This window comes from Eretmochelys imbricata, chromosome 24, assembly GCF_965152235.1.
Source record: "Eretmochelys imbricata isolate rEreImb1 chromosome 24, rEreImb1.hap1, whole genome shotgun sequence".
In the NCBI taxonomy this organism is placed as follows: Eukaryota; Metazoa; Chordata; order Testudines; family Cheloniidae; genus Eretmochelys; species Eretmochelys imbricata.
In genome coordinates, this window is record NC_135595.1 from 11329879 (window position 1) to 11357651 (window position 27773).

Genomic DNA, 27773 nt, shown 5'->3' on the forward strand with positions numbered 1-27773 from the left:
CCACTGCTCAGGCACTCACTCGTCGCTCCAACAGCCGATTGCTGTGCCTCTCTGTAGGGCTCTGCTCTGACCCTCTCTGCCAGCCGCCCTGCTGTCCGCTTGCCATGCCTCTCCACCAGCCACCCTGCTGGCCGCACCTCTCTGCCAGCTGCCCGCATTAAGATGTCTTCAGGCCCCACACTTAACACAGCTCTTAGTGATTTCAGCTGTTATTGGGGGAGTCTTACTGCTAGTGCACACTAGGCACACTCTTGCAATAGAGACATTGTTCCAAAGTAGGTCTCCCCGCTCCATCTTTGGCTGCATGCCAGCGGCAGCTCGGCTCTCCCCGCTCCGTGTTCGGCAGCTCGGCTCTCCCCGCTCCGTCTTCGGCGGCTCGGCTCTCCCCGCTCCGTCTTCGGCGGCTCGGCTCTCCCCGCTCCGTCTTCGGCGGCACGCAGGCGTCCGCTCGGCTCTCCCCGCTCCGTCTTCGGTGGCACGCCGGCGGCAGCTCTTCTTCCTTTTTTTTTTTTGTTTTGCTTCTCCAGAGCTGGCCCTGTGGGTGCGCATTCAAAAAGTTTGGAGACCCCTGGCATTGCAGGGTAATGTGGGTGAGGAGATGTGGGGCTATAATGAGAGCCTGTAATTCAGCCGTGGTTTCAATGGTTTTAATCAATTTTTACTACTCTCAGTTTGTCATGGGTGTTATGCGATTATTAAACTGTGCTCTTCTGGTTCCTGCTAGCAGCTGCTCTGTCCAAGGTCTCTTGATTACAGGTCTCTCAGACTTCCAGGGACAAAGTCTTCACTCCCTGAATTCCCAGCAGCAACAGAGTACCTCTAGCCCTGCAGCCCTTTTTATGTGAGCCTCCTGGGCCATGATTGGCTGCTCCTTGCAGCCTCTCTCCTATTGACGGCTTCCCAGACAGCCTCCCTAGGGCTCTATTAACCCCTTTTATGCCAGTGTGGGTAAACTCTCCTATTACCGTCAATCTAATAAGAGAGACTGGCTTAGCTGGCCAAGACTCTATTTTGCAACTCTGGTGTAAGTCTGTGACTAGAGAGACAACTAAAAGCACTTCCCTAAACAGCCTGATTCTGGTACAAGTTTGGCAGGTCTCAGGGTGGCTGACTGGACCATGGGCTGGGCTTGTGCTTCTCCAACAGTAAGTGTGCAAATGACAGTCAACTCCAGAGACAGACGCTGCCTTTTCTATCTTTGTTGTTCTCTTCTTTCCTCTTTTAGATTGCAGAACATAAGAATGGCCATACCGGGTCAGACCAAAGGTCCATCTAGCCCAGTATCCTGTTCTGACAGGTTTGGTCACAGAGACCCCCTTGGGACTGTCACCTGATGTGGTGAAATTACATCTGAGCCCATTTTCCCTGCCAGCTTGGGACTTCCAGAACCCTACCTTTTCGAGCCAGACACACTAGCCTGCTGAAACACAGACCCAGGTCTGGCCCCGCCCCCAAAGCTGCAGACTTAACTGAAAACAGCTCAGCAGGTTACCTATCTCTAGCACCCGGACACCCAGTTCCCAATGGGATCCAAACCCCAAATAAACCTGATTTACTCTGTATAACTCTTATACAGGGTAAACTCATAAATTGTCCGCCCTCTATAATTCTGATAGAAAGAGATGCATAGCTGTTTGCTCCCCCAGGTATTAATCACTTACTCTGAATTTATTAATAAACAAAAGTGATTGTACTAAGTATAAAAGGTAGGATTTAAGTGGTTTCAAGTCATAACAGACAGAACAAAGTAAGCCACCAAGCAAAATAAAATAAAACATGCAAGTCTAAGCCTAATACATTAAGAAACTGATTACAGGTAATACCTCACCTTCAGAGATGTTCCAATAAGCTTCTTTCACAGACTAGACTCCTCCCTAGTTTGAGCCCAATCCTTTCCCCCCTTGTTAGTTCCAGCAGACATTTCAGGTGGTAAGTGGGGTTTTCTCATGACTTGCAGCCCCTTTTATAGTTTTGGTACCAAGTGGGAATCTTTTGTCTCTCTGGGTCCCCATCCCTCCTACTAAATGGAAGAGTACCAGATTTAAGATGGATTTCATTATCAGGTGACATGGTCACATGTCACTATAAGACTCCTAGTCTCCATTCTTCCTGGGTTGGCCCACACATACACCAGAAGGCTTGCAGGTAAAGAAAGCATTTACAACCAATTACCCTAGTCAATGGGAGCCATCAAGATTCTAAACCGCCATTAATCGCCCACACTTTGCATGATTACAATAGGACCTCAGAGATATACTTCATATTTCTAGCTTCAGATACAAGAATGATACATGCATCCAAATCGGAGGATCATATTCAGTACTTTATAACCTTCATTATGATACATTACAAGAGACCTTTTGCATAAAGCATATTCCAGTTACATCATATTCATAAGCATACTTCCATAAAGCATATGGAATGCAACGTCACACCTGTCTTCCAGCAGTGGCCAATGCCAGGTTCCCCAGAAGGAATGAACAGAATAGGTACTTACTGAGTGTGTGTTTGTCTTGTTTTGTATTCTGAGAAATGGGTTTAGACTGTAACAGCAGCAACACTGACAGCTGCAGCCTATCTCAACTCACTTCTCATTTCCCCCAAAAGGACAGTAAATACAATTTTTCCTACTCTCTAAGAGACTGCCACATAGGGAAGGGAAAGGAAGGGAGGGTTCCTTTTAAAGACTTTCCAAAGCTAAGGGATCAAGGCTTAGTGTTAAAATGACAACCTTATTTAATACTTTATTTTGTAAATGCTAATTGTTTTCCTTCTTGTTCTGTATCCTTAATAAAAGGTTATTAAGATTTTGAATGGTGGGTTTGCCAGGGGACTAAGCAGGCTGAGGTCTGTGTACTTGGAACCCTGAACCATGTTTAAAACTATGAATAGTGTACAGGGACCCTTGAACCCAGGGAGTGGCATGCAGATAAGAAATGAGAAGCAGGCCTTCACTTCCGCACTGAGCTGCCTCTGACCCACGCAGAACCAGAGGACACATCTGGGAGGGGGCTGCAGATGGTGCTTCTTCCCACAGCCTGCAAGGTAAGTGACAGGCTTTTCCTGGGCTCTTTCCACCTCCCTCTGCCACGGAGGAGAGCTGGAGGCCTGAGATTGGGGTGGGGTGGGGGCAGAATCTCCCCAAAGTGCAGTTTTGGGGAGATTCTGGGGTGGGAGGCAGACTGAAAGTGAACGTGAGGGGCGGGGTAGTCTGTGACGCTGCAGCAGGGCTTTTCCATTCTCTGCCAAGGAGTCCGAGATAGTTACATGAACTCAGTAAAGGACGTCAGAAAACAGGCTTAAGTCAGCCCCCTGAGGGCTCTTTGAAGGGGACAGGGGACCAGGACTACACCCAGCCCTGATGTACACACCTCGTATCCTTTGCAGATCAGCACAGCAGGGACTTGTCATACTTACTCATCACTGGGTTACATGAGCCCAGGGAGCTGCATGGAATGACACTTGGATAGATCTGACCATTGATTTAGAGCAAATGAAAGGGAATGACAGGGAACGGAAACATGTTCTATTTAGAATGGACCATTTAATATAAAGCATTCTCTAAACCACAGTTCTCCACTCAAATCCTGATGCAGTCAGAACCCACTTTGATTTAACAAAGTTATCTTGCCAGAAGGACACCTTATTTGCAAAGGTGGAACATTGGCCCCAGTAGGGACTGGTTGCCTCATTGCTCAAGCACTATGGAGCCTTTCCCCTGCAGGTTTCCAGTTCGATTCCTACCCAGCACAATTAGGATTAAAAGTTATTCCCATCTAATGGCTGTCTGGGCGCCTGGAGATGAGTTTGGTGGGTCCAAATTCCAGCTCCCACATCACTGTGCTTAGCACTGGATTGTGAAATGTACCTGCGCCAGCTTTGATCAAACTAGCAGGCTAAAAACAGCAGTGTAGCTGCAGTGGCACAGGCTAGTTACCCAGGAACATATCTACGGACTCAGACAGGATGTACTCAGATGGCCAGCCCATGTTACCCCCCCAGCTCACTGGCTGCACTTCTGGTTTTAGTGCAGTAGCTCGCTCAGGGCTAGCACATGTAGCTCTACCCAAGCTGGACATTACACCTCCTGCTGCAGTGCAGATGTACCCTGTATCTTCCGATGTGTTTGTACAGTGCCCTGCACAATGGGGTCCCAATCGTGGGTAGGTCCTTTAACAAGAGCTCCTGCAGCAGCAGCTGAAAGCTAGTGCTGTATCCCGAATGGACTGTACGGGACCAGAATGCCCCCACTGGGGCGACCTCGCACGCAGGTCTGAGGTCACGCTGTTTGGAAAGTGCTATTTTGTTCCACAAAATGGCACCCTCCATGCGGTGTGACCTCGCATGTGTGTTGAGTGCAAGGACATGTTTTGTGGAGGATGCTATTGTGCGAGCAAAATGGCATCCTCCAGGCTGCAAAAGTGCCGGAATACCATTCTGGAGTATTCTGGCTCCATCACCCCTGCGGCTGAAATGGCCCAATTGTGAGAGTTGCGTGCACTAGGTGTCACACCTGGTGGGGCTGGTGGGAGAAGGTCAGCAATTTGCAGATAGACCAAACCCCATGATGTCATCATTTTTTAATTTCATCATGTTTGAACTTTTGGCGTTAGCAATACCGCGGTTCGTAGAGCTTCGTAGAGCTTGCTGAGGTTTGTGAAGGCGAATCCCTGGATTGATGCTGAATGTTATTAATTCCGAGACAGGAGCCCTTTATGGAGGGCATCAACTGTCTTCATAGATTTCTCCGAAGACCTAAAACACTAAGAACAAAATGTGAGACTGTCTTAGCTGTAGAGCGAAATGATCTCCCTGCCTCTGTCTGACGAACATTTTCCTCTCCGTAAACTTTCCAGAGAGAAAACGGCGCAGAGGGAATAAAATGGCTTCCAAACAAAGGTCTGCGGCAACCGAAGGTGAGTGTGACTGATGGGCATATCTCACTATTAATCAAGAATTAAAGGAAAGTAATATAATTAATATCAATCAACATGGATTTATGCAAAATAGTTCCTGTCAACGTAGCTTGATATTTTTTTGATGAGTTTGGTTGATAAGGGTAATAGTGGTGATGTAATATAATTAAGGCTTCTGTAAGACATTTGACTTTCTACCTCATGATATTTTGATGAAAAAACTAGAAAGATATAAAATTAACATGGTGCACAGTAAGTGGCTTAAAAGCTGGCTAACTGATAGGTCTCAACATGTGATTGTAAGTGTGGAATCATCGAGCTGCTGTGTTTTTAATGGGGTCCCGCAAGGATCAGTTCTCAGCCCTATGCTAACTGACAGTTTACCAATGACCTGGAAGAAAATATAAAATCATCATTGCCAAAGTTTGCAAATGACACACAAATTGGGGGGTGGTAAATAATGAAAAGGACAGGTCACTGACACAGAGCATGGTAAGCTTGGCGCAAGCAAACAATATGCATTTTAACATGGCTAAATGTATACATATTGGAACAAAGAGTGTAGGCTGTACTTACTGAATGAGGGACTAAGCCCTGGGAAGCAGTCACTCTGAAAAAGATTTGGGGGCACCTGGTGGATAATCAGCTGAACATGAGGTCCCAGTGGGATGGTGTGATAAAAAGGGCAATTGTGATCCTTAGATGCATAAACAGGAGAATCCTGAATAGGAGTAGAGAGGTTATTTTATCTCTATATTTGGCACTGTTATGACCAGTACTGGACTCCTGTGTCCAGCTCTGGTGTCCACAATTCAGGAAGGATGTTGATAAATTTGAGAGGATTCAGAGAAGAGTCATAAGAATGATCAAAGGATTAGAAAACAGGTCTGATAGTGATAGACTCAAAGAGCTCAATCTATTTAGTTTAACAAAGAGAAGGTGAAGGGGTGACGATCACAGTCTATAAGTATCTACACGGGGAACAGATATTTAATAATGGGCTCTTCAGTAAAACAGAGAAAGGTCTAACATGATCCAATGGCTGGAAGTTGAAGCTAGAAAAATTCAGAATGGAAATAAGGCGTACATTTTAACAGTGAGAGTCATTAACCACCATGTGCTGTGGTGGATTCTCCATCACTGACAGTTTGTAATTGAAGACTGGAGGTTTTTCTGCTCTAGGAATTATTTGGGGGAATTCTGTGGCCTGCATCGTACCGGAGGGCAGACTGGATTATCACAGTGGTCCCATTTGGCCTTGGAATCTGCGAATCATGAACAAAGCAGCACTGCTCCTACAATAGAGCTCAGCCCCACTGCCATAGCCCCTGCCCCATTCCTTACAGCGCTTCCTCCTAAAGGACTACACCTAAGGGTGCAGAATGCAGCAGCCCACCTCTTAGGCGATGCTCCTTGGTGGCAGCATGTTTTACTCGTGCTCTAATCTGCTCTGGCTACTGATTGGTTTGTGGGTTGAATAATATAAGGTGCTGGATTTGATGTGTGAACTCCTAGGTGGGGTTGGGACCTTGCTGCTTGAGTGACCCCCTTTCTCCTTGTACCAGATGGGCACAGCTGTGATAGGCAGAGGCGCCTGAGCTAGTCCCCCTTGGTTTTAAGGAGAGGGGGCTGGCAGCTGAGCACTTCCTGTGAGGGGCCCTCCCCTGGGGAACAGCTTTCCCACCAGCCTGAAATAGACCAGGTCTATTGACCTTCCAACCATGCTGCAAGAAACATCTGTTTCCGTGGGGTGTGGAAATCCAGGGGGCAGAAGGGAGTTTGGTGCTCCGTGGACAATCTCATGCTGTTTTCAGAATATCTGGTTGGGGCATGGATATTTTTAGTAAAAGTCATGGACAGGTCTCCGGCAATAAAGAAGAATTCACGGAAGCTCGTGACCTGTCCATGACTTTTATAAAAATATCCATGATAACATGGGAAGGGACTGGGTAGCTGTGGGGTGGCTGGGGAGCTCTGGGGCCCCCACCACCCATGGGGGCTCAGACCTCCAAGGTCCCCTTGCCCCCATGGCAGAGGGGAGCTTCAGGGTCCCCCTGCCCCTTCCCCAGCAGTGGGGAACTGTGGGAATTGCCTCCTCCACATTTGGGAGCTGTTGGGATCCCCCTGCCCATTCCCCAGTGGTGGGGAGCTGCGGGAATCACCCTGCTGCCTCCACATTTGGGAGCTGTGGGATCCCCCTGCCCCATGGTGGCGGTGGGGAGCTGCTGGGATACCCCTGCCCCGCGGCGGGGAGCTGCCAGGATACTCCTGCTCCATGGCAGCAGCGGTGGGGAGCTGCAGGGATCCCCTGCCCACGGCGGTAGTGGGGAGCTGCCAGGATCCCCATGCCCCGCGGTGGGGAGTTGCCAAGGTCGTCTGCCTCGTGGCGGCAGCGGGGAGCTGCTGGAGTCTTCCTGGCCCCATGGCAGTGGCCGGGGAGCTGCAGGGGTCCTCCTGCCCCGTGGCGGTGGCTGGGAGCTGCCAGGGTCTCCCTGCTGCTGCAGCTGGAGGGGAACTGCGGGGATCCCTCTGTCCCCCACAGTGGTTGGGAAATGCAGGGTTCACCCCTGCCTGCAGTGGCGGGGAGCTGCAGGGTATCCCCCGCTGCCCAGGGCAGCTGGGAGCTTGTGGGCACTGCTGCCTCAGGCGGCGGGGGTACCTCACAGCTCCCTTCCACTGCAGGAGGCAGCTCCCAGCCACCAGGGCTGAAGTCACAGAGGTCTTTGGAAGTCACAGATTCCATGACTTTTGCGACCTCCGTGACAAAATTGTAGCTGTATTTATGATCTGTATTACTGCTGCAGCTAGGAGCCCCAGTCATGGATCCCCAGTCCGTTGTGCTAGGTGCTGTACAAACTACAGCCTTAGCTACTAGCCACTTCTAAGTTTTTTTTATAATTGAATAGTCTAATCTGGGCAAAGGATGAGAGGAGAGTATCTGTGAGCTCCCCACAGCTCATGCTCCTGCCCAACTCCCTACTGCATCAACCACTGAGACCACAGCGGAGTGTGACTGACGGGCTCCTCTCATTATGGACCAAGCAGCACTCTGCCTGCAGTACAGTTGAGCTCTGGGATTAGAGATCACAGAACGGGCACGAGTCCATGCCAGTCAGTAAGAGCCACGGTGTCTAAGTGCTGGTCCTCTCCACAGGTGATGTTAAAGCCTTCAGCAAACACATGGATAATTATAGCCCTTGGGAGCTGAGGAGGCTGAGCGAGCACTTCCGCCCTGACATGGTCTATGTCATAGAGAACAACATTCCCATGGTACTGCAGGAACTCATCCACGGACGCGTCATCACTGCACAGCAGGCCCAGGTACAGCACCCTGCATACAACAATGGACTCCCGGCTAAAGCTGCCATTCCCATTTCCCTAGAGAAACCTTGTCCGTGGATATCAGGGCAGATAGGGTTTGCGCACACCGAGTTGTCTTTTTCCAGGGCAGGAGAGTGTCTAGGGCTGCTGCTGGCCATACATGCCATGACATGCAGAGATAACAACAGGCTCCAGGAACTTCTGCTGGGGGACTAAGCATGCTCAGTAACACTGCTGAAGCCAGCTGCCCACACTCTGCTCCCTCTCTCCGTGTGGGCTGCACAGCAGGCTCCGATCGAACTGCCCAATAACCGTAGACCTGTTAGAAGCGAAGGCAGCCGGCCAGGTTTATTGTCGACAAAGCACAGTATTAGTGCCCTATACTTGCTACAAGTACAAGTACGACGTATGCCTGTGACAATGGACGCAGGTCAGTCAGTGGCAGGACTTTCCACTGCCCCCGAGGCCAGCCGAAGACACTCCCTCTGAGGCCTGGTCTACACTGTGTGTGTGGTTTCAGAGTAACAGCTGTGTTAGTCTGTATTCACAAAAAGAAAAGGAGTATTTGTGGCACTTTACAGACTAACCAATTTATTTGAGCATAAGCTTTCGTGAGCTACAGCTCGCTTCATCGGATGCATACTGTGGAAAGTGTAGAAGATCTTTTTATACACACAAAGCATGAAAAAATACCTCCCCCCACCAGCAGGAGAGTGGGGTGGGGGGAGGTATTTTTTCATGCTTTGTGTGTATAAAAAGATCTTCTACACTTTCCACAGTATGCATCCGATGAAGCGAGCTGTAGCTCACGAAAGCTTATGCTCAAATAAATGGTTAGTCTCTAAGATGCCACAAGTACTCCTTTTCTTACTGTGAGTGTGTGGATCTAAGTGACGCCACTTCAGCTATGTGAATAATATAGCTGAAGTCGACGTACTTAGATCTACTCAGCGCGGTGTCTTCACTGCGGTGAGTCGACTGCTGCTGCTCCCCTGTCGACTCCGCCTGCACTTCTCATGCCGGTGCAGTACAGGAGTCGACGGGAGAGTGCTCGGGGGTCGATTTATTGTGTCTAGACAACGTGGCGGGTAGTATAGGCATACCCTGAGATACCTCTTTATACACCCATACAAACAAGCTACATATTGCCCCTCTGATGAAGTTAGTTACTGCCCCCTAAGGTGGTTTGTTACCACCCATTACCTTGTACTTGTTGGTTTGATCAAAACATCTCTATCCATCACACTGAGGGCAGGGTGACCAGATGTCCCAATTTTACAGGGACAGTTCCGATTTTTGGAGCTTTTTCTTATATAGGCTCTTATTACCCCCCACTCCCTGACCCGATTTTTCACACTTGCTATCTGGTCACCCTAACTGGGGGTCAGTGTATCCTTGTATCATCTTTGGGGAGTGTGTTTGTCCCATACTTGGTATCGGGATGTTCTGGTACCATCCTTCCGGAATGTGTTTGCATGAGTGTCCTATGCCAAGCACTTCTCGGGGATGTGTGTGTTTTTGTTAAACCAGCCTTGGTCTTGCCACATTCTGTGAGCCTGCACGCAGACAGAGCCTGACTTCTGCGCACAGCCTGTCTCTTGCTCACTTTGCTTTATATTAGGAAGGCTTGACCGCTACTTTAGTTCAGGCCTCAGGCCCTATATTGGGCTCTGACACAAGGCTTTGTGTCTCAGGCTCCCTTTCAGCTACAGCAGGCATGGGTCGGCTCTGTCTCTGCATGCAAGAGTGTTTTCTGAAAGAGAAACAATCCATTCATTCCATTCCCTTAATTATAATTCCTGAGGAGGCCACTAGAGGGGTCTGTAAGAGTAGGACCCCCTACCCCACACCTCTCCTAGCAATGGAAATGCTTCAGTGTCCCAAATCTCGGTTGATTTGGGGAGTGAGAGCGGGGGGTGGTCTATCAGTGCCACATGCAGCCTTTACTCCATCACCAGGTCACTCTGCTATGGCAGAGCCTTTTGTTGCCCTTATAATCATGGACCAAGTGCCCAGATGGTCACTTTCAGGATGTAGCCCTTGGCCATAGGATGTTATGGGCCACTGATAAGGCCTCAAGTGGAGTACTGGGTCCAGTTCTGGGTACCACACATTGGGAAAGATGTGGACAAATTAGAGACAGTCCAGAGAAGAGTAACAAAATTAATTAAAGGTCTAGAAACCATGACCTACTCTGAAAGATTTTTTTAAAAGGGTTTGTTAGGTCTGGAGAAGAGAAGACTGAGGGGGGACATGATAACAGTCTTCAAGTATGTAAAAGCTTGCTGTAAAGAGGAGGGTGATAAACTGTTCTCTTTAACCACTGAGGATAGGACAAGAAGCAATGGGCTTAAATTGCAGCAAGGGCAGTTTACGTTGGACGTTAGGAAAAATTTCCGAATGGTCAGAGTGGTTAAGCACTGGAACAAATTACCTAGGGAGGTTGTGGAATCCTCATCATTGGAGGTGGTTAAGAACAGGTTAGACAAACATCTGTCAGGGATGGTTTGAATAATACTGAGCCCTGCGTCAGTGGTAGAGACTGGACTAGATGATCTATCTAGGTCAGAGGTGCCCGCGGGACCGTCCTGCCCAGCCCCTGAGCTCCTTGCCCAGGAGGCTTGCCCCTGGCCCCTTCCCTGCTGTTCCCCTTCCCATGCAGCTAAGCCGCCACGTGGGCAGCAGGGCTGTGAGCTCCTGCCACTCTGAGCGGCATGGTACAGGGGCAGCAGTGGGGGGGTTGGGTAGCAGGTCCTGAGGGGCAGTCAGGGCACAGGGAGCAGGGGGCGGTTGGATGGGGTGGAGGTTCTGGGGAGATCAGGGGTTGGGGAACAGGGGGGATTGGATAGAGTGTGGGAGTCCCGGGGGGCCTGTCAGGGGGTGGGGGTGTGGTTAGGTTGGGGAGTCAGGGTACAGGGAGCAGGGGGGGTTGGATAGGGGGTGTGATCCAGGGGGGCAGTTTGTGGCAGGGAGTCCCAGGAGGAGGCAGTCAGGGGACGGGAAGTGGGAGAGGGCGAATAGGGGGCAGGGGCCAGGCTGTTTGTGGGGCACAGCCTTCCCTACCCGGCCCTCCATACAATTGCGCAACCTGATGTGGCCCTCAGGCCAAAAAGTTTGCCCACCCCTGATCTAGGTCCCTTTCTGTCCTCCATATCTATGATTCTATGTCACTCTTCTGATTACTATTATAGAAGCTCCCCCTCCCCTGCCCTGCCATTGCAGTCTGCTTCTGATTCTTCCGCCTCTTGTGTCCCTCTGTGTTTTAGGATTATAGTGGCTGGGAGAAGAACCATGACTCAACCAGCACCGCAAAGAAGCTAGTGGGTGATATTTTCGCTGTGAGCTATGCTGTGAGGCTGGGTCTCTGGGAGTGTCTGTTTGCTCTGCAGAGCAGGTGGGCTCACCCTAATCTCCATGGGATGCTGGATGAAATAATTCAGAATGGTAACGTAGCCATCGCACAGAGTGGGAAACAAGTCAACTGGGGGAATCCATGGGAACCTATGTTCTTCACTACAGGCTTTTCCTTGTCAAGCCCTCAGATCAAGGCTGTTTTCTGTGGGGTTCATTAATTAATCATAAGCTATGTCTTCACTGCATGCTAAGCAAAGGGTAATTTAACCTGTGGTAGCCTAACTCACCATAGTGTGACCACACTACGATGCTGTCATGCCCTGCGCCTGCACTGGTGCCGTAGCGGGCTGTGACACAGCTATATGGGCATGTATGCCAAGATCGTATGTGATGGTTCTTGGGGTACCCAGTAATGTAAGTCACCCCTCTGCCTCCACCGTGAGGGTGTCTTGCTTGTACTTAACTGGGTGTCAGCTCCCTGACACCATGAGCCTATTACCACCTGAGCAACCTCCTCCAGGCTATGCCCCCTTACATTGCCTTCAGGCTAACACTAGGTGCACCCCAGTCCCTGAGCCCCTTTGAAGCGTCCCCCTGGAGTGTCCAGCCTGTCCTCCACTGAACACTCTCAGTGATACCAGGTCTGCTGTCCCCAAGAGAACAATATAAAGTATATCTCAGTTATGTCATATTCATATCATAAGCGTATTTTCATAAAGAATATGGACTGACACGTCACAGGAAGTAATTGGGCAGTATGATTACTAAGTGCAGGATAAAGGGGTGTCTTCCTTACCTTCTTATATCTCCCGAAGTTTATTGTTTGTCACCAGAGTCATGACAACCCCCATAACTTATTCTTTGGTGAGCTGCCTCCCTGTTGACTTCATATGTAAATAGAGTTTCTATTGTCTTGGCTTACAATGTTTAATTTACATGTGGACAGGTAAATAAACATCTTTGATCTGATAGAAAACCTATTTGTCAACTCTGCCTTGACACAGACTTTAGGAACATATTTTCAGTATACCTCGCAACTCATAGAATCATAGGACTAGAAGAGACCTCGAGAGATCTTCTAGTCCAGTCCCCTGCACTCAAGGCAGGACTAAGTATAATCTAGACCATCCCTGATGTGTACTTCTCTAACCTGATCTTAAAAATCTCCAGTGATGGAGATTCCACAACCTCCCTAGGTAATTTATTCCAGTGCTTAACCACCCTGACAGGAAGTTTTTCGTAATGTCCAACCTAAACCACCCTTGCTGCAATTTAAGCCCATTGCTTCTTGATGTATCCTCAGAGGTTAAAGAGAATAATTTCTCTCTCTTCTCCTTGTAACAACCTTTTATGTACTTGAAAACTGTTATGTCCCCCCTCAGTCTTCTTTTCTCCAAACCCAATTTTTTCAATCTTCCCTCCTAGGTCATGTTTTCTAGACCTTTAATCATGTTTGTCACTCTTCTCTGGACTTTCTCCCATTTGTCCACATCCTTCCTAAAATGTGGCACCCAGAACTGGACACAGTACTCCAGTTGAGGCCTAATCATCACAGAGTAGAGCAGTAGAATTACTCCTTGTGTCTTGCTTACAACACTCCTACTAATACAGCCTGGAACGATGTTCGCTTTTTTTGCAACAATGTTACACTTTTGACTCATATTAATCTTGTGATCTACTATGACCCCCAGATCCCTTTCCGCAATACTCCTTCCTAGGCAGCCATTTCCCATTTTGTATGTGTGCAACTGATTGTTCCTTCCTAAGTGGAGTAGTTTGCATTCGTTCTTATTGAATTTCATTCTATTTACTTCAGACCATTTCTCCAGTTTGTCCAGATCATTTTGAATTTTAATCCTATCCTATCCAAAGCACTTGCAACCCATCCCAGCATGGTATCAGCTGCAAACTTTATAAGTGTACTCTCTAGGCTATTATCTAAATCACTGATGAAGGATATTGAACAGAACTGGACCCAGAACTGATCCCTGCAGGACCCCACTTGTCATGTCCTTCCAGCATGACTGTGAACCGCTAACTACTCTCTAGGAACGGTTTTCCAACCAGTTATGCACCCTCCCTATAGTAGCACTGTCATAAATATAAAGGGAAGGGTAAACACTTTTAAAATCCCTCCTGGCCAGAGGAAAAATCCTTTCACCTGTAAAGGGTTAAGAAGCTAGGATAACCTCGCTGGCACCTGACCAAAATGACCAATGAGGAGACAAGATACTTTCAAAAGCTGGGAGGAGGGAGAAGAACAAAAGGGTCTGTGTCTATCTGTGTGATGCTTTTGCCGGGGACAGAACAGGAATGGAGTCTTAGAACTTAGTAAGTAATCTAGCTAGATATGCGTTAGATTATGATTTCTTTAAATGGCTGAGAAATTAAGTTGTGCTGAATAGAATGAATATTCTTGTCTATGTGTCTTTTTGTAACTTAAGGTTTTGCCTAGAGGGATTCTCTATGTTTTGAATCTAATTACCCTGTAAGGTATTTACCATCCTGATTTTACAGAAGTGATTCTTTTTTACTTCTTCTATTAAAATCCTTCTTTTCAGAAACTGAATGCTTATTCATTGTTCTTAAGATCCAAGGGGTTGGGTCTGTGGTCACCTATGCAAATTGGTGAGGATTGGTGGTAGAATCTCCTTCCTTAGAGGTTTTTAAGGTCAGGCTTGACAAAGCCCTGGCTGGGATGATTTAACTGGGAATTGGTCCTGCTTCGAGCAGGGGGTTGGACTAGATGACCTTCTGGGGTCCCTTCCAACCCTGATATTCTATGATTCTATGATTTTTACAAAACCTTCCCCAGGAAGTGGGGTGTAAGGGTTGGGAGGATTTTGGGGGAAAAGACGTTTCCAAACAATGCTTTCCTAATAAAAATAAACCCAGATATGGTTTGGTGGTGGCAGTGGAAGTCCAAGGGCAAAGGGTAAAATAGTTTGTACCTTGGGGAAGTTTTAACTTAAGCTGGTAAAAGTAAGCTTAGGAGGTTTTCATGCAGGTCCCCCCATCTGTACCCTAGAGTTTAGAGTGGGGAAGGAACCTTGACAAGCACCAACTAGGTTGTATTTCTCTAGTTTGTTTGTGGGGTCATGCAAGACCGTATCAAAAGCCTTAGTAATGTCAAAATATACCACATCCACCGCTTCCCCCCATCCACAAGGCTTGTTACTCCCTTCCTCCCTGAGCACTCCTTTCCTGGACATTTTCTACTTTCTGGGCTAATCCAGCCCATTTCCTGTCTATCAGTTATGCACAGCTTGCCCCCCAGGTTTAGTGTGGGGCGATTGAATTGGCGATCCAGTGATCAGAGTCCTGGTCTACCTGCTGCTGCCCAGCACTCCATCACAGGGGCACGGGAATGTGGGGAGCAGGAAGGAGATCGAAGGGGGAATACAGGGGAATGGGAGGTACAGAATAGAGCAGCCAGTAGCAGGGGAGGGCAACACAATGGTTCTTTGGGTCCAGTGTCACTGAGACCTCATTAGCCTGCAGGTCCTGAGATCCAAAACATGGAGCCCCACAGGTGGAATTCAGAGTTGGACTGGATCTATTGGAGCTGCTAATGTACAAGCATTGGGTACACTCTTCCATGCCAGCTAACTGCGCAGTCTGTATCTCTCTCTCTGTTTAGGTCACAATCTGTTACTGGAAATTCTCCTGAATGAATCAGGACATGCCCTTGACCCAGAACTGAAAGGTACCGTGAGGGAACTGAACTGCACTTAACTCTGCCAACACTGTGTCTCTTGTCAAGCCAAGAAGGGCTCGATCACAGGCCTGCCCTGGGGGCAATGTGGAGGCTGCTGGCCCCAGAGGGAGTGCTGAGAGGCGTTGTGCTTCAATGGGGCACAGTTCCTCTTGGAGTTCCGCAGCCTGTGGGGGACCATGTTTTCTGCTTCCCCCATCCAAGGGATGCAGCATATACCCGTGTGTCCAACCAGCTCTGGTGTGCAGTATAGAGGAAGGACAGGACTATAGCCTTGCATCCTGCCTGCTCTACTGGGGGTTTGTATCCCAGGAAGCACTAGGAGGGAGCAAACCTGGTCACACTGTCTGAAGTGGCTCATGACTGTGAGTGCTCACCTCAGGGCAGACTGTCAGAAAACAGAGAAGAGACCCCACACTGGTGGTGTGTTCTATGATTAGATTGCACCAAGCCAGTGACAAATATGAACTCTTGGATCACTATCTCAGTCTTACCATAGAGTCACAGACAGTCCCCTTAGACTCTCTAGTCTATCTTGCCACCCAGACAAACTGGACTTTGTGATAAAAGGTCACTTAAACCAGAAATCACACCACATCAGGTTACTGCCAGTCCTAAGAAACCAGTCACTTACCCCAGATCAATGGGTACTCTAGATCTTAGACCAAAGACAACATTGGTAGCCAATTCTATAGTAAACTAAAGCTTTATTAGCTAAGAAAAGGAAATGAGAGTTATTGAGAGGTTAAAGCCAGTAAACTATGCACACAGGTGAGTCACAGTTTGTAATTCAAAATGGTGGCAGTGATGTAATAAACTGCCAGTTTCCCGAAAGTCTTTTCTGGGTATCCAAATTGTCTCTGGGGATCTCTGCTTTGCCTCTGTCCCTCTGCTCAAGTGCAGGGATTCTGGTAAGTTTCTGTTCCCTACTGGATTACATGAGCTGGACCAGGTAGTGCAGCGGTGACCTGTCAGACTCAGGACAAATTCCAGTAGAACTATTCATGATCAGGCCCAGCAGAGGAGAGAGGAGATGAAACAAGTGAGTCCAGAGCAACCATCCACCTAATTCCCTCACCATATTGTCTGATTAGAGTACAATTTAGAGGAGAAGTTTTTCTATCAAACTTCCATTTACTAACCCTCAAAAAACAAACAGTGATGAGGTGAGGGAGAGGGGAAATAACCATATTTCTCCTTTTCAGCTTGTCAAGTAGAGCACAAAGCCAAACTCTGTGATCTCACAGGGATGATGAAGGAAAACAAGATGCCAGGGCGATCTGAAGGACAGATTTTCCCCATCTCTAACCGCTACGTGGAGCTCAAGGTCATCTCAGACCGTCACTTCAAGAAGCAGACACACCAGGAGCATGAGGCCCTAGCAGCAGCTGGGGAGCTGAATGAATATCGCCTCCAGAGAAGAATAAAGAGTGAGCTGGAGCGCATCACCCCTGACCGGCTCTTCCGCTGGTGCTTTCGAACCCACCATGTCCCCCTGTCTGTGATGGTGAGCGGAGTAGCTGGCGTAGGCAAGACAACCCTGGTGCAGAAATTCATCTTTGACTGGGCAATGGGGAAGCACTACCAGAAATTTGCCTTTGTTTTCTTCTTCAAGTTCCGGGACCTGAACACTATTACTGAGAAGAGGAGCCTAGAATCTCTGATCTGTCAAACATATCCGCACCTCCAGGACAAGCTCCCAAGGGTCCTGGAAGACCCTGAGAAGTTGCTCTTCATCTTTGATGGCTTGGATGAGAGCAAGACTGATTTGAAATTAAGCAGAGGTGGATCCCAGGAGCTGTGTATGAACCCGGGGGATGTGAAGCCAGTTACTGTGATTGTCGCCAGCCTGCTGAATCAGACTCTGCTGAAGGGATGTTCTGTGCTGCTGACCAGCCGCCCCAGCAAGTTGACCAGTTTGGAGGCTGGAGTCTTCCATAGGGTGGCCAGTATCGTGGGCTTCCTCTCCAAGGAAAGGGAAAGATACTTTTCCATGTTCTTTGGAGACGAGCGAGCCTCTAGAGAGGCCTTTGCATATGTGAGGGACAGTCAGGTTCTGTACACGCTGTGCTACAACCCATCTTACTGCTGGATCACCTGCACGGCTCTGAAACCCTGCTTCATGGCCGCGGCAGGGAGACCACAGCCTGCACCCAAAACAGTGACCCAGCTCTTTGTCAGCTACGTCACCCATATTATGGCCAATCACACCCAGGAGTGGCCTGAGCCTCAGAGGATGCGAGATACATTGGTAAATGTCGGACGGTTGGCTGAATATGGCCTCACATATCGCACACTTGTCTTTCAGCCACACTACTTAGAGGTTGCCAATGTGGAGTTTTCTCCCTTCCTCAGTGGCTTCTTGGTGGAGAACCCTCAAACTGATGACTCTGCCCAGGTGACCTACTCCTTCCTTCACCTCACCATCCAGGAGTTCTTTGCTGCCCTCGTGCATTATCTCGATTACAAGGAGAACAAGTTCAGAGACACAATGGATAAAGCCAGGTCCTGTAAGGAAGGTGATTATGAGATCTTCTCTCGCTTCCTGGCTGGGCTCTCCCATCCTGCAACCAAGATGCCCCTGGAGAAATATGTGGGGAAGTTCTCTGCAGAGGCAACTCGCAAGGTTATTGAGTGCCTCAGTGAGATGAACTATGAAGAGCTGCAAAGCAGAGAAGATCCTGAAGGGAAGAGAAGGCTGATGAATTTATTGAATTTGCTGTTTGAATCCCGGAATAGCCAACTTGTGCGTGATGTGTTGGGCAAATATGCCCACGTGGACTTCTCAGAGTTATACCTCATGCCAGTGGATTGCACAGTCCTTGCTTATGTTCTGAGTTGCTGTGAAGAAATACAACGCCTAACCCTAGATTCCTGCTTCATCCAGAACGAGGGCCTGGAGCGACTCAGACCGGAGCTGCACAAAGTCAGAGAACTGAGGTAGGAAAAGAGGTTGTATATAAAGTTTAAAATATCAGATACTTGACATGTCAGTGGCCTCAGCAGTGCTGTCAGGCAGACAACAGTGTTACTGATACAGAGGTTACACCATTCGGTAACATACCACCAAACCCATCCTATCATAATGAATATGTATACGGGGCTAATTAAGATTACACAGACAACCTTAAATACTGGCATGTCAGTGTTCCCTCCCCACTCTGAGCTCTAGGGTACAGATGTGGGGATCTGCATGAAAGACCCCGTAAGCTTATTTCTACCAGCTTAGGTTAAAAACTTCCCCAAGGCACAAATACTTCCTTGTCCTTGGAATGGAATCGCTGTCACCACCAAGTGAGTTAGACAAAGATTTAGGAAAAGGACCACTTGGAGTTCCTGTTTCCCCAAAATATCCCCCCAAGCCCCTTCACCCCCTTTCCTGGGGAGGCTTGAGAGTAAACAAGGTGAGCATAGACCAGACCCTTGGGTTTTTAGGGTACTAAAAACCCCAATCAGGTTCTTAAAAACAGAACTTTTATTATAAAGAAAAAAAAGTAAAAGAAACACCTCTGTAAAATCAGGATGGAAGATAATTTTACAGGGTAATAAGATTTAAAACAGAGGATTCCTCTCTAGGCAAAACTTTAAAGTTACCAAAAACAGGAATAAACCTCCCTCTTAGCATAGGGAAAATTTACAAGCTAAAACAAGATATACTCAAATGCATTTCCTTGCTATTACTGACTATTTCTGTAATTTTAGATGTATCATTCAGTTGGAGCTGGATTACTTGGTCTGTCTCTTTTTGTGTCTCCAGAGAGAACACACAAACACAAAACAAAAACCTTCCCCCACAGATTTCAAAGTATCTTCTCCCCTTATTGGTCCTTTTGGTCAGGTGCTAACCAGGTTATCTGAGTTTCTTAACCCTTTACAGGTAAAGGAGGGACTTTATGCTACCCTTAGCTGTATGTTTATGACATGGCATTTCCTAAATTTTGAGTGCTTCACTTTGCAACCTTAATAATGTTCTTTTAACTTAGACCTGTGTTTTGTGTGTGTGTAATTTCCTAGGTTTTAGAAAAAGCAAACAAACAACCCCCCCCCCACCAGAAATCCCATCGTGTTGCCTCTTATTGACAGCCACATAGGCTATTAGCAGGGTCTAGATCCATTGCACAGACCTCTACCACTTGACCTAACTGAGTAACTGGTAACAGTAGTAGGTTGTCACCCACTGTGTTGTCTCTAAGGATGACACCCCTTGCCACTGGATTTTACAGCTATTTGCTGACAGCGAGGAATGGTTAGACGCAGGAATCTTGGGGTCCATTCCAGACTTTGGAGGGGAGTGTGCTCTAGTGGGCACAGACTCTTCTGCTGTTTTCCTCCATCCTATCACAGTCAGGTCAGGTCTCTTCTCTACCTGTGGTCCTTGTTCCAGTTCCATTCTCCTTGTCTACCCAGTCCCAGTCTCCACTACTCAGGCTTCACCTCCCAGTCTCAGTCACCTTGCCCAGCCAGTCCTAGTCAATCCCTCCAGGCTTGCTGTCCAAGTCCCACACTCCCCCACAATCCCAGTCTCTCCCTTTCCCTAAGTCTCCTTGCCCAGCCAGTCCCAGTTCCCGATGCCCGGCTCCTTGTCTGAGCTGTCTCTCCCCTCTGCCGACACTGGTTTCCAGTTCCAGTTTCCATCTATGGGCTCCTCATTCAAACTCAGTTACTGCCCTGCCCCAGGTGTCCCCAGCTCCTTATCCAGTTTCTTTGCCCAGCAATCAGTCTCAATCTACCCTATCCGCCACCAGCTCCCAGGCTCCTTGCTCAGCCAGTCCCAGTCTCCCCTCAACTCCCAGTCCCAGTCTCACCATACTCCTTGTCCCAGGCTACTCCTTTCCTTCATCCTGGTCTGGCTTTTGTCTTTTCTGCATTCAAATCAGGCATCCTCCTCCTCTGTGCAGCCTGGGCCCCAGCAGGAGAGAATAATGGGGACATTGATGGGCTGGTTCCTTGCTCCGAGTTCTGGGTTTTGGTTCCACCCCAGCCCAGAGCAGCTGAAAGCATGTTCAGTTTAGCTCTGTGAGGATGGCGCATGAGCAGTTTGGGCAGCACTAGGAGTGGAGAGAGGCTGGAGCCTGCTCAGCGAGGATGGGATCTTGGGAGCTTTTAGCTGTTAAGCTCTACCAGTCCCTGCTGAGCATATGCAAATTGTAATTTTTCATTTGCAACAGAGTTGGAGATGGATTCCAGAAGTCCTGCTTGTCAGTTTTGTGCCTTATCCACGGGTCCATGCTGTCTTAGTAAACAGTACTCCTCCAAGGGACTGAAGAGGAAGCTCAGCCCAGGATTTCAGCTTTGAAGCTAACACAATGTGTCTGAGTCCAAGCCTGTAATTCTCTCTATTCATTTCCCCCCCAGCCTCTCAGACAACGATTTGAAGGATGATTCAATGAAGAATATTTGCTCTGTACTAAAGCATCCAAACTGTAGGCTAGAAGACCTGAGGTAACGTCATGCTTGTTTTCTGTCTGTGTCCTCAGAGTAATTCAGTGTTTTTGATTTCCAAATAAGTGATATGCCTGCAGTTGTACTGTCTTGTTCTGGGGTCTTGTCCTATCTTCAAAAAGCTAAGTGGCATTGGACCCGATGAGTGACTCACCAGGCAAAGCTGGCATGCTGCGTGAAGTGGGGATGACCACGTACTATCTGGCCTGGCACTCTTCCCTTTCAGTCACTGCTCAACCAATATCCCAGCAAGGGCTTTGCTACGGAGACACAAAACTTAGGTCCCTCCTGGGTGCTTGTGACCATTAAAGTTCCCGTGGCGGCCTTCACAAGATTAGAAGCATCAAATCTCATGACCTGGTCAAATTCTAATTGGATTTGTTGAACTCTGTTTTCCTAATTGCCCTCCGCTGTTTCTGTTTGTTAGAAAAGTCTTCACTAATTGCTCTAGCCTGTAAGTGATATTGCTGTATGCTGCTACGCAGCTTCTGGTCCCCACTGCAGAGGTGACGGCTTTTCAGTACGGGGTGAAATGATTCCTGTAAATAATACTATACTGTGTTAATTCTGAATGTCCAAATTAGGGAATAGCTAAGATACAAACTACTCTTGGCTTATAAAATATTGAGGGTCATCTCACTGGTCATTGGAGAAGCATAATTATTCATAGATTTGCAACAACATACTGGATTTTCCCTGTACCCTCAAAACTGTACCCTCAATACATTTCTATATGAAAGGAATGCAGCTGACATAATGGCTCAGGATTTTAGTAAAGCATTTGATACAGTGTATCTCAACATTTCATTTGAAAAATTAATTTATATTGGTTTGGATATGTCAGTATATAGCATGAAAGTGGGCGGAAGGGTAATGATAAACGGCCGATCATAATGTTGTGAGGAGGCACTTTGTGGCTTACTCTGTGGACTGGAGTTAGGGCCCATTTTATTTAGTATTTTAATAAATTGCTTGGAACAGGGAGTAAAGACCATGTTAATTACATTCAGAGATCACAGTAAATTGGGAGGAGTTGCAAACAGCATTGAGAACAGAAACGATACAAAGGGCTTGTCTACACAAACTAACTGGAAAAACTGAATCAGTTTTAATAGCTACTAAAGTCAGACATTCTTAAATCACCCATAGCTTGGATCTGAGAGTTTTAAAAGAGCAGGCTGAGCAGATCACTGGACTGTGAATGTTGAGTTTCAGTACATCCTGGAACACTAGGGAAGTTCCAAAGGACTAGAAGAAAGCTAACGTTGTGCCAATTTTTAAAAAGAGGGATGACTCAGATAATTATAGGTTTGTCAGCCTAACTTTGTTTCTGGGCAAAATAATGGAATGGCTGATGGGGCAGAGAAGAGCCATGAGAATGCTTAAAGGATTGGAAAAGAAATTCATGGAGCTCAATCTGTTAGTTTAACAAAGAGAAGGTTAAGGGATGACTGATCACTATCTATAAGTACCTGCACAGAAAACAAGGTAAGTGAGGTAGTATCTTTTATTAGATCAACTTCTGTTGATGGAAGGCACAAGCTTTAGAGCTTCCCAGAGCTCTTCTTCTGGTCTAGGGAAGGAAGTAGAGCGTCTGAGCTAAATACAAGTTGGGACAGATTGTTAAGCAGAAGGGGTAATGCGGTCCCTTCTGGCCTTAAAATATATGAATCTATGAATTCACATTAAATTATTTCAAAGCAAATGTGTGTGTGGATACTCTTATCTCAGAATAAAAAAAAAGTGTCCTATTTCAGTTTAGCCAAAGGCTTTTAGAAAACAAAGTAAGTTAAATCAAAATAGGATAATTTTATTTGGAAATATCAGTGTTCACACAGACTTGTACCAAAATAACAAAGGATGTGAATTAAAATTAAAATGTGAATTATTTCAGTGCAAATCTGTTTGTAGTCAAGCCCAAAGGGGCCTAGAGAGATTAAAACCATGGGCAGGAAACAAGTTCAGGTTCAACTTGTACAAACAAAGCTAACACATCCAAGGATAAATCATTCAAAATACATATACCCGATAGGAAGGAGAAACCTAGCAAGCAGGAACAGCTGAAAAAGACTTTGCAGCCAGTATGGCCAAGACACTGGAGAATAGATGTTTGGGAACAATCCTACTCTAGCATCCTGGGCATGGACCAGATGCCCCATGTCTAACACTGGATCATAATTCAATGTTTCTCTTCCTGAGACTGCCTTTTATTGCACTGTATTGATCCCTCTGCTAGAGTCCCAAAGACAGAATCATATCCCAACATGCAGCCAGCTTGGCTCTCAAAAACACTGTGGAGTACTGGAGCGTCAAACATGTAGTAAGTGAAAAGCTCACGTAACCTTTTCCTGTTTCTTCCTCATTCTGCTCCTATGGCTTCCATCCTTTCTCTGCATTGTGGCTCTTGCATTCCACCCTTGTGGTTTTCGTTCATTCTGATTTGTCTGCTCCTTCACATCTGGGTGATTCATGGGGCCTCTCTCCTATTCTTTCTTTCATTCATTGTCCATGACTCCTTTCACCCACCCTCCTTCCCCACTGTCTATTATTCTGGGTACTTTCTCTTTTTGATTTGTCCTCCTGTTTCTTCTACTGTTTTATTTTCACTCCATTTCCTGACTTGTCATTGTCTTGTTCCTCATCTCCTCTTTATCTTTTCCTCCCTCTCCCTTTCACTCTCTCTCTCTTTTCCTCTCTGCTCTCTAGCCTAGGGCAGAACATGTTCACAGAAGCAAGCTGTACAGCCCTGGCCTCTGCCCTCAAGGAGAACCAGACCCTCTTCAGTCTTGATCTGACCAGAAACAAAATGCGGAACACTGGCCTTTCCACCCTGTTAGAGGTGCTTGAGACCCCACAATGCAAGATTCAGAAATTAGTGTAAGTATCAACCTGATGGTGACACTTCTGCCTGAGGGCACTAATGGCTTCTAGAGCATCAGCTTTTTGGTTAAAATGTCCCCCCCCCAAATTTCTGTGGAAAGTGTATACTTTTTTGCAAAATTTTTTCATAAAACCCAAATTTTTTACTGAAAAACAGTTTTGACCAGCCCTGGCTGTACGCTGAGCAGAATGAAACCCTGATCAACATTTCTAGGTGTTCTCATAATATGAATATCAATAACAATATAGGGAAGATGGTGGGGAGATGCTCAGATGGGCACAAGCAATTAGATATGAACTGTCAATGTAGCCCATTTCTCCAATGGATTTGTCCAATGCTCTGACGCAGCCTCCAGGAAAATGGTTTATCAGATGACTCCTGTGGGAGACTCTGCTCTGCTCTCTCCAAAAACTCCACCCTCCGGCATCTGAATCTGAGTGCGAATGTTTACACTGATGGGTGCGCAGAAGACATGCATCTCCTTATCCTGACCAGCCCCAGCCTCACCGACATCAGGTAAAGTGGTGAGCTGGAGCCGGTTCGCACCAGTGCACACGAACGGGTTGTTAAATTTTGAAGCAGTTTTAGAACCGGTTGTTAACCCTCTTCCCTGCAGGGGACGCTGAGGCTTTGATGGGCTCCGGCCGGGAAGTGATGTAATTCCTCCTCTGGCCACCGGGGGCGCTGCACTGCGGGAGCCATGTGGGCTGCTGCCTGGCCCTGGGCACGAGCCCTGTTGCTGCTGCTCCCCCGACCCCTGGCCCTGAGGCTCCCTATGCTGCCTGGTGGGTCCCCGGCTGCTCTGCTGGGCCTGGGCTGTGTCCTGCTGCTCTCCCCGTGAGCACCCACCACCCTGCCCACAGCCAGCCCCTGCCCTGCCTGCAGCCAGCCCTGCACCCCCTGCCCACAGCCAGCCCCCCGCCGCACCCCCTGCCTGCAGCCAGCCCCTGCCACACCCCCTGCCGCACTCCCTGCCCTGTATTCAGCCAATCCCTGCCACACCCCCTCCCTGCCCTGCCCGCAGCCAGCCCGTCTCCAGCCCCAGCCGCACCTCCTGCCCTGCCCACAGCCAGCCCGTCTCCAGCCACCCCCGCACCCTCTGCCTGCAGCCAGCCCCTGCCACACCCCCTGCCCTGCCCGCAGCCAGCCCCTACCTCCAGCCAGCCCCTTTCCTGTCTCCAGCCAGCTCCACACCCCGTTGCCTCCAGCCAGCCCTGCACCCTCCTGTCTCCAGCCAGCTCCGCACCCCCTGCCCACAGCCAGCCCTGCACCCCCTGCTTCCAGCTAGCCCTGCCCCACGCCCCTGTCTGCAGCTGGCCCCACGTCCACTGGTGCCCCGCAGTTCCCAGGGCAGTAACCCTGCACACCAGCCTCAATGAGGGGGGCAGGGAGCAGCTGGGACCCACACATGTGCACACCCTAGGGTAACCAGACAGCAAGTGTGAAAAATCAGGACAGGGGGTGGGAGGTAATAGGAGCCTATATAAGAAAAAGACCCTAAAATCGGGACTGTCCCTATAAAATCGGGACATCTGGTCACCCTAGCACACCCCCAGGGAGTGGCAGGGACCCACACATGTGAAACGGAGCTCATTTCTAGTTCAGGCCCATCTTTTTAAAAAAGAACTTTAGGCAGGGTTAACACACACCTGTATTTTCCCAGACAGGTCAGGCTTTTTGGTTCTTAAATTGCCGTCCTGGGAAAATATGAACGTATGGTAACCCTGTTGGTACAAAAAATACATACTGGGGCACATCCCTTAAACCAGAACTTCGTATAGGGAATCGGTTGTTAAGATTTTGGCAGCTCATCACTGCCTTCTACTGTCATAACTCCTGTTCCCTCCATACCCCTCTCCAGTGGATTTATGAAAGAGAGTAATGGTTGTCAGTGGAATTCTTTGCTGATCAGAGAACGGTCTGGGAAGGAGATGTTCAGTGTTGCCCAACTCATCTGACTTACTATTGGATTCCTGTGTGCATACTCATTTGATTGACAATACAGGAACTCTGTGGATATAAGGGAGAGATGAGCAGTAGTAATAGGAGTCTGGTGGTTGAGATTTAGAAAGTTTTTAGGCTGTCTTGGTGGCTCAGTGCAGGAGACCAATGATGTCAATGGCCAACCATAGCGGAGAATTTGGCTCGGATTTTGACTATATAATAGGGCCACATGGGCACCCCATTGAAGAGATCTCTTCTGCATCCACAAAGATTGATCAGAGGGACAAGAGTTGGCCGCTTGACTACTCTAGTCTCTTCCTTTCAAGGCTCCTTTTCCCCCCAGCAAATGTATCTAGATTTTTATACCATGCCCACTGGTGTGGTTTCTTTTTAGCATCTTCCCCACCTTGCTTCCCTCCAATCCACTCACAATGCAGCAACCAAAATCACCTTCCTTGCTTACGTTTTGGACCCTACCACTCCTGTATTCAGCTCTCTCCACTGACTCCTCTGACCTATAGCATCAAATCACTTTCAGATTATGATCCTCACTTTCAAGGCTCTATGGCCAACATCCCTGATCTTGTAGCTTATCAGATCCCACCTCATCCATTTCACTTCACCAGCAGTTGCAGCCCCACTGTTCTTTGGGTGCTTTCTTCCACAGTTGTGTTTATGCCTCCTTTCAGGCCATCTGCTATGATCTCTCCCAGTGTGCCATCTTCTTCTCATTTTAATCCCACTGCTTCTGCAAAGCCCACTGATATAAATCCACCTCAATATCAAGACAGCACTGCCTCCTTCTATCACAAATATTAAAAAGTTCTTTATGTCCGATTGCTGGCTGTTTTTTTAAAATGCAAAAGTCATTGGGATAGGGACTTAGTCTCTTTAATCTCTTGTACAGCTCCAAACACCCTGTTAGGAGGAGAGGCGGAGGGAACTGGGGTTATTTAGTCTGCAGAAGAGAAGAGTGAGGGGGGATTTGATAGCAGCCTTCAACTACCTGAAGGGGGTTCCAAAGAGGTTGAAGCTCGGCTGTTCTCAGTGGTGGCAAATGGCAGAACAAGAAGCAATGGTTTCAAGTTGCAGTGGGGGAAGTCTAGGTTGGATATCAGGAAACACTATTTCACTAGGAGGGTGGTGAAACACTGGAATGGGTTACCTAGGGAGGTGGTGGAATCTCCATCCTTAGAGGTTTTTAAGGCCTGGCTTGACAAAGCCCTGGCTGGGATGATTTAGTTGGTGTTGGTGCTGCTTTGAGCAGAGGGTTGGACTAGATGACCCCCTGAGGTCGATTCCAACACTAATCTTCTATGATTTAGTGCTTAACAAATAAAGATAATATTGAATGAGTCCTGCAGTAAGACACTAGCGTCTGTCATGGAGTTGTTTTTGCAGAAAAATGTAAGGTGCGATAGAGAAGTTAACTGCAACCTCTCAGAAAGACAGAGAGCATAGAGTCCTATAAACAGACTGATCCTGGAAGACAGATATTCCAGGTCTCTGGTAACATGTCCAATTCCTATAGGAATAGGACAGGACTACTGGCCAAAGTTTGCCTTGTAACAGTACTAGAGTTATAACCATTTGGGTTGTGGGTTCCCAGACAATAACCCTGCGTGTTTTCCCGATTTGTTCCTAGATTGAGTTTGAACGACTTCTCTCCAGCGGTGGAAAGGCAGCTGAGGAGCCTTCAGAGAGAAGGTCTGAAGATTCATATTTAAAGGACTCTTTAATCTGACCGGTTTCAGAGTAACAGCCGTGTTAGTCTGTATTCGCAAAAAGAAAAGGAGGACTTGTGGCACCTTAGAGACTAACCAATTTATTTGAGCATAAGCTTTCGTGGGCTACAGCTCACTTCATCGGATGCTTCACGAAAGCTTATGCTCAAATAAATTGGTTAGTCTCTAAAGTGCCACAAGTCCTCCTTTTCTTTTAATCTGACAGTGCTGCTATGCTCTTCCATCCTGTGATAACAGCACTTGACTCTGGGAATTGCACCTCTCTGAATGCACTGCCTGGTTTAACCACCACTGGGATGATTTATTGTGGGAGTAAGACAGTGGGGGAAGGGGCGGCGGGGGGAAAATCTGACGCACATTGTGCTACGTGTAAAACACCTGGAAATAACTTGCTGGAAACCCTGCCAAAGCTTCCATCCCCAGCACTGGTGCAATGGGCTGCTCTTCTAATTCAT

The 27773-nt window shown here is 47.8% G+C and overlaps 2 protein-coding genes across 4 annotated transcripts in view; both read left to right on the top strand.

Annotated features, from left to right (window-relative positions):
• The window catches only part of LOC144279390 (NACHT, LRR and PYD domains-containing protein 3-like), a 36672-nt gene extending 33822 nt beyond the window's left edge, over window positions 1-2850 (top strand). For both annotated transcript variants that reach the window (XM_077840876.1, XM_077840877.1), the window contains exon 10: window positions 1-2850. This exon is cut by the window's left edge and continues 5264 nt beyond it. The gene's annotated coding sequence lies outside the window, so the exon portion shown is untranslated.
• A 53-nt stretch (window positions 2851-2903) lies between these two features.
• LOC144279391 (NACHT, LRR and PYD domains-containing protein 12-like) lies at window positions 2904-27401 on the top strand. Of its 2 annotated transcripts, XM_077840878.1 has the most exons (10): window positions 2904-3045; window positions 4857-4916; window positions 8071-8237; window positions 11504-11681; window positions 15232-15297; window positions 16512-18246; window positions 20662-20748; window positions 23455-23625; window positions 23978-24145; window positions 27219-27401. In XM_077840878.1, exons 2-10 carry the CDS (start codon window positions 4883-4885, stop codon window positions 27298-27300), a joined length of 2688 nt encoding a protein of 895 aa, XP_077697004.1. In that variant the 5' UTR covers window positions 2904-3045; window positions 4857-4882; the 3' UTR covers window positions 27301-27401. The 2 variants fall into 2 exon arrangements, with proteins under 2 accessions (XP_077697004.1, XP_077697005.1); XM_077840879.1 differs by lacking the exons at window positions 2904-3045; window positions 4857-4916; window positions 11504-11681 and having other exon boundaries at window positions 8139-8237.
• Window positions 27402-27773: the final 372 nt, after the last annotated feature.